General features: G+C 36.1%; 1 protein-coding gene across 2 annotated transcripts; it reads right to left on the bottom strand.

Annotated features, from left to right (window-relative positions):
• Nucleotides 1-273: 273 nt before the first annotated feature.
• On the bottom strand, nucleotides 274-5,583 carry LOC111473555 (cysteine synthase-like). 2 transcript variants are annotated; one of them, XM_023119030.1, is made up of 12 exons: nucleotides 5,322-5,583; nucleotides 5,158-5,215; nucleotides 4,229-4,287; nucleotides 4,047-4,156; nucleotides 3,880-3,937; nucleotides 2,984-3,247; nucleotides 2,737-2,874; nucleotides 2,456-2,507; nucleotides 2,296-2,375; nucleotides 1,641-1,700; nucleotides 1,458-1,538; nucleotides 274-570 (listed from the first exon to the last, which is right to left on the bottom strand). In XM_023119030.1, the coding sequence occupies exons 3-12, from the start codon at nucleotides 4,265-4,267 to the stop codon at nucleotides 481-483; spliced, it is 972 nt and encodes a 323-aa protein (XP_022974798.1). In that variant the 5' UTR covers nucleotides 4,268-4,287; nucleotides 5,158-5,215; nucleotides 5,322-5,583; the 3' UTR covers nucleotides 274-480. The 2 variants fall into 2 exon arrangements, with proteins under 2 accessions (XP_022974798.1, XP_022974799.1); XM_023119031.1 differs by lacking the exon at nucleotides 5,322-5,583 and having other exon boundaries at nucleotides 5,158-5,315.
• Nucleotides 5,584-7,143: the final 1,560 nt, after the last annotated feature.

Here is a 7,143-nt window from a genome sequence, read left to right as displayed (position 1 = left end):
ACGTGTAGTCAAAAGTGACTCAAGAGTCGAACAGAGCGTACTTTGTTCGAGGGCTCCAAAGAATGGAGTCGAGCCTCGATTAAAGGGATGCTGTTTGGAGTTCTAAAACTTCCAGGAAGGTTTTATAATATACTTTGTTCGAGGGAAAGATTGTTTAGGATTATTGAAAGGAGTAGTCCAAACACCATTAAGAGGAAGATCGTAGATTTATAAGAAACACTATCATCATGGGTATGAAGTCTTGTAGGGAAACCAAAAGTAAAACCATGAGAGTTTACGCTCAAAAAGATGACAATACCATACAAATGTGGAGGGGTTCGTGCTTTCTAACAAAATGTACATCACGCTTCATTATATCATATCTAATTTACATTTTCTACCAGTGATTTGTCTCCAAACAGGAAGTTTGTGTTCTCAACTTATTCTACTATTAGGTCTAGACAGCAAATTAATAAGCAGTTTCCTAATTTATTTGTCTCTTCAGAGGTACTTTATGTTTTCTGCCTCTTTCCTGGCTGCATCAAAGAGTGAAGTCGATAGATACCGCTCGCCGAAGCTTGGAAAGATCACCTGCCAGTAAAAACACTTCAAGATTGGTTTGAGTAGAGAGAAAGTGGCAGATATTTGTCAATCCGTTTCAGCCTAGCTACGCAATTCACATCATATTACATATCACCATATGCATACAATTTGGCAACGTAACATATTAATAAACATACAACTAGGTCAATCATTATATTACACTCAATAATATAATCAGGACTATAAAATTTCATGTTAAGTTACATTTAATCATAGTAAGTGATATAGCATAAGCAATCATTAACATTTCTTTTTTCTAATCTTATGCTGGACATACCTGACGGTGACGGGCCATCGATGGTGGGACCATGAACATGTCAAGCCTACCTTGTAGGCTAGTCTACAGAATCTATAACCTATTTGACGGTGACGGGGCATCGACGGTGGGACCATGAACATGTCAAGCCTACCTCGTAGGCTAGTCTACAGAATCTATAACCTATCTGACGGTGACGAGGCATCGACAGTGGGACCATGAATATGTCAAGCCTACCTCGTAGGCTAGTCTACATAATTTATAACCTACCAACGATGACGGGGTATCGACGGTGGGACCATGAACATGTCAAGCCTACCTCGTAGGCTAGTCTACATAATCTCTAACCTACCTGAAGGTGACGGGGCATCGACGGTGGGACTATGAACATGTCAAACCTATCTCGTAGACTAGTCTACTGATACCAAATCAAACTCTTTTTAGGCTAAGGTCAAACAGCAAGACAAAAGAAAAAATCATCAATGAGGAGGGCTGAAGAGTTTCAGCTAAAATGCCTCCAACAACAAAAAAAAGAAAAAAAATTAGTGAAGAGATGCCTATGAATATTCAACCTTGAACTAAGCATCTATATTAATAGGAGATGGTAACATAGACTTACAACAATCAGTTTTCCTTCATTTTCCGGTCGTTTTGCGAGCTTGATTGCAGCAGCTGCTGCAGCACCGGACGAAATGCCCACCTAAAGAGGGACCACAGTTACTTTTGGCATTAACGAACATTTGATTTTCGTACCCAAAGTGAAAATAATTTCGAAATGATTCTAAAAGAAATATTAGGATACCAGAAGGCCTTCTTTTAAAGCAATTAGCTTTGCAGTTTCAATGGCTTCCTCACTTGATATCTAACACAACATAGATAGTAGAATGGAAGATTATAAGTTGGAAGCGCAAAAATCGGAAGTAGTTTATGTCATGTGATGGAATTTGAAGTATATTCAAACTTATGTTGAATATCTAAAAGTTAATAACTAAAACAGAACGTTTTAATGTTTTTAGATGATAACAAAATAAATATGCATGAACTTTTTATCAGAAAGAATTATTGCCAAGAGTCTGAGTTTCACTTAGAAGACAACAATTCCAACTTTTCTGTATGAACCTGAACTCTAACCTATACAATCAGTAATACATTACTTATGCAATTCAGGAAAATGCAAAGGATTCCAGAAATATCCTTACAAGATTATATATATACTTAGGGGTGCTATAACGAATATCTTTTAAGTATATAGATGAATTGATACCGGTCCAGTGCAGACACATGGTTAAACATGTCAGAACGGGGTGCTATAATAAGTATCGATTTGCTCCTTAAGCTTAATCTAATAACTCCAAATGTTGAAAATGAGTGGCTAATTTTGCAAAATTATAAGAGATCAAGCTGAACAGCTCATCTAGATTCTAGCAACTGCCATTAAGATTGGTTTTTTGACTTACTTGAATAACCTCGTCCAGCAATTCAACGTCCAGAATCGAAGGTATGATACCAGCACCAATCCCTTGTATGAGATGGCGGCCTTCAAAGCAAGAACATGACAATGTTCAGCACTTGAGGAGGCCAATAAAGTATAGGAAAGGTATATAGCAATGTACTAACCGGGTTGTCCTCCACTCAACACTGCACTTTCAACTGGTTCTATTCCATATACCTACATTTCAAACACTTTTTGAGCCATAGGAATAACTATAAAATTTAGAAAAGTGCTTTTCATGGAATAAAAGCTGTATTAAAGGAACGTTTTGTACGTCTAAAGTCATCTCAAACTCATCCTTAAAACCATTTATAAAAGCAATTTAAAGGACTGCTTCTTTCATGAAAAATGCTTTTGCTTAAAAACTCTCCTATCTCAAAGGACATCCCAAACTATTTAAACCAACCTTGATTTTTGGGTTCTGCTCCTTAAGGAACTTCCCTGCACCAGTTAGTGTCCCCCCCGTCCCAATCCCAGCCACGAGCGCGTCGACTTTTCCATTTGAATCTTTCCATATCTCGACCCCCGTTGCTTCATAGTGAATCTAATGAAATTTTTAAAAAAATTAATGAATTACCTTTTCGACATATCAAAGACTGATACAGGTGCAAACATGGGCTATAATCAAAGGATATATCCCATCAGAAAATTACCATTGTATTGGCAGGATTGTCAAATTGCCTCAGAAAATATCCATTGGGAGTGGATTTTTCAAGATCTTCAGCAATCTTTAGAATTGCATCACCACTCATTTCTGGGTTGGTGACATGCAACTCGGCTCCAAAAGCAAGTAGCAGAATTCTTCTCTCCATGCTGAAAAAAGCTGGCATTACGAGAATAAGTCTGTACCCCTTGATTGCTGCAATCCATGCCAGTCCAATACCGGTGTTTCCTGCTGTGGCCTCAATGAGAACACTCTTTGACCCCACAAACAAACAAAAAGTCAGTACCCATAATCTCAAGCTTTTGAAAATAGGTAAACTTAGAGATATGAAAAGGTTGAAAAATAAATTTGATAAGTTAATTCAAAATTTAAAAAGCCTTACATATATATTTGTTACCAAAAGCAAATAAATAAAGTTACATGGAAGTTTGATAATCACGTTTTAAAGCCTTAAAGGGAAGCCCGAAAGGGAAAGCCTAAAGAAGACAATATCTGCTAGTGGTGGACTTGAGCCGTTACACTCATTCCTTTCTCCAATCGATGTGGGACTCCCACCAAATCCACCCCCCTTTGGAGCCCAACGCCCTTGCTGGCACATCGACTCGTGTCCACCCCCTTCGGGGCTCAGCCTCCTCACTAGCACATTGCCCGGTGTTTGGCTCTGATACCATTTGTAACGGTCCAAGCCCACCGCTAGCAGATATCATTTTCTTTGGACTTTCCCTTTCGGACTTCTCCTCAAGGCTTTAAAACGCGTCTGCTAGGGAGAGGTTTCCACACCCTTATAAAGATTGTTTCGTTTTCCTCCCCAACCGATATGGGATCTCACATAAAGATTAAGAATTGAATGAGTATAACATTGGCTCGTGGTACACTATTATTTACCTTCCCTGGTGTTATAAGGCCCTTATCCTCTGCATCTTGGATCATACTGAGCGCGATCCTGCAATTCAGAGATTTAACAAGTAAACATAATAAAAACTCACCATTTTGAACTATCAAAACAGAGATTTTATATTAATATTCACTTTATTAATGGAGTATCTATTTACCGGTCTTTGACACTAGAACAAGGCTCCATTGACTCAAGTTTAGCAGCAATCTTGGCAAAGCAGCCATCTACAATTTTGTTGAGATAGACCATAGGGGTATTGCCTATTAGCTGCAGGCCAAGAAACCATCCATCAAGAAAAGGAAAAGAGAAAAGACAAGCAGCCCAGTAAGTAAATATTACTTCAGTGGCATCAGTCTTGATTGCACACTTGTCCTCCATGAGTTCAGTTAAGTTCGTTTCTGCATAAACAACAAGTGAACGAGGGAAAAGAAAAGGGAGAAAAACAGAACAAAAGAAAGGACACAAAATCACATAGAAGTAAGACTTGCTAGCTACAAATTTCTTGTATGGTTAATATAACTAAAAAAACTGAGTTGGCTTAGTGGTCAATAAGAGTCTTAAGTTCAATCAAATGTAGTAGGATCAGATGATTGTCCCGTTAGAATAGTCGATAAGCCTGCAAGCTAGCTTTGACACTCAAAACTCAATACATAAAATTAAGACAGTAAGGACTTGGAGTATCTGAAGTTAACTTTGGGGCAGGTCAGAGCTTTCCAACAATTAATGAAGATAGGCTTTGGGGTAAGGCTAAAACTTCCCAAATGGTGCATAGACAATACAAGCAGCAACAAAAGGAGAAGCAAAACTTTTTGAGCTGAGGAAGTCAACATAATACATAAGGTCGGATGATTGTCCTATTAGAATAATCTACAAACATGCAAGCTAGCTTAGACGCTCAACTCAAAAAATACATAAACTTCTGTGGTTAACATGACTCTGAAAAACCTCCATGATAGTAAGGACTTGGAATATTTGGAGTTGACTTTGGGGGCAGGGCAAAGCTTTCCAACAATTAGTGAAGATAGGCTTTGGAGTAAGGCTAAGACTTCCCAAATGGTGCATAGACAATACAAGCAGCAACAAAGGAGACAACATAATACAATCTCGACCCACCAGTGATTTGAAATCAAGCAATTAACGAGAAAATAAACTGAAACCACAATCTCAAAAAAGCACATCATAATTGAAGATCAAGAATAAATCATACGAAGAAACAGAGAAATCAAAATCAAAATCAAAATCAAAGCTAAACAAGAACAAAGCAGCACCCTCAAAACGGAACAAGGGAAGATCAGCCAATGAATTTGATCTCAATCAACAAACCCACTGCAAGAAAAGAAGGAAAAGGTTATGTTAGTGCATAAAATATTAATAATCTATGGAAAATGGGGGAGCGGCTTGGTTAGTCAACGAATGAGGTAAGGTAGCTCACCAATGGAAGTTGAAATCCGAGGAGGAGAGAATTTGGTGGATTTCAGTGGCTAGGCCGCCATTCTTACGCGTCATTGTGCTCCGCAAGAGAAACAAGCGATCAATGTCGCGATCTCCTTCACAAATCGTACCACATTCAATCCATTTGCAAATTCAGTTGGCAGTTTGCTTATCGAAAATCGAAACGAGATGAGATCGGCAGGAAATCGAGAAGGATCCAAATGTTTTGTTTATTTAGCTGTCGAAACGGTCAGGAACTATTTAACAAATACAAATATTTTTTTTGTTTGAATGCGAAAACGAAATAAATAATAAGAACACTTTGACGACGGAATTGAGGGTACCAATGGAGACCGCCATTTTAAACCTATATTTATTAAATTTATTTATTTCAACATAATTATTAAAATTTTAATTTCTTCAAATTATTTTAATAATCTAATTTTTTTATTTTTTTATTTTGTAATTTTATTTTAAATATAATTAATTAATTAATCGATTGTAATTGATCAAAACTTAATACAACTAATTATTTCAAATATTTCGACAAATACAAGTATATTTAGTTGATTATTTAAGGTATAATTAAATAATTCAAATTCATATACTAAAATTAATTAAATATCATATTGTAATAATTATGTAACACCTAAAAATAAAAATAAGATAATAATAATTTAAAAAAAAAAAAATGGTAACCAACTCCTCCCTCCTCCAACCTCTCACGGTCTCTTCCCAAAATCTCTCCTCGAACAACACCTCCTCTTAGAGATAAGCAATTCTGAGAGGAAACAAAGACAGAAAGAAAAGATGGCCTTCAATTCATGTACATTTAACAATAATTCTTTCACCTTCCATTCTTGTGCAATGACGAAGACTTAGAGATTTAAGCTATTATTTTAAAATTGTGGTAATTTTTATAGGTATGCTCCCTCACAACTTAATTTCTAGGAATAAAAATTACCGATGACAAGCCATTGAAAGGAATCGGAGGACAAGAAAGTAGAGATACTTTTTGATGACGTCTAATACTGGAGCATTATAAAATATAGAGAATTGAACTTGAAATTGATATCATGGGTTCACATAGGTTGACTTGGATACCGAGGACAAAAATCGAATTTTTATTAAAGACAAATTTGTGACACCAACCTAAGTTAATCGAGTAAGTGGTCATACTATCGGCATGGTTATATTTGATGTTACATGTGCCCTGTGGTTCTACACATGTCATATATATTGATATGTGTGAATTGGTTGTGGATCAATATGCTTATGATATGTTGTGTATATGTTATAATATGTGAATTGTATGATAATACTTACGGCACGATGTGTTCAATGAAATGTTTGAGATAGGATTCGAGAAAGATGCACTAAACGTAATGTAACGATAAGAGTAAGATATGTTCATGGAATGTTAAAGTTAGGTTACGTATTGTAATGCTATGAATATGAGAGATTGATAAAAACGATATGATCACGATCAATTAATAAAAGAATATGAATAAGTTATTGGTAGAAAGGGATAGGATTATGATAGATTGATAGAATGATAGCATTAAGATACGTCCCTGTAACGATATGACTAAGGTACATTCATGTAACGATATGACTGTGATATGTATAAGAACGTTGGCTATGTTAAATTAGGAACGACATGACCACGAAGTGTTTACGATATGATACAACATGTGAATGTCAGATATATATATATTATATATATATGTTGTGATAATGATATGAAAGTGATATGAAATATGTTATGGAGATATGTGATAAATTGACATGTTCATGGTATGATATATTATGATGCGATATGT

Source organism: Cucurbita maxima, unplaced genomic scaffold (genome assembly GCF_002738345.1).
Source record: "Cucurbita maxima cultivar Rimu unplaced genomic scaffold, Cmax_1.0 Cma_Scf00132, whole genome shotgun sequence".
Lineage (NCBI taxonomy): Eukaryota > Viridiplantae > Streptophyta > Magnoliopsida > Cucurbitales > Cucurbitaceae > Cucurbita > Cucurbita maxima.
This window is presented reverse-complemented; position numbering and strand designations above follow the sequence as displayed.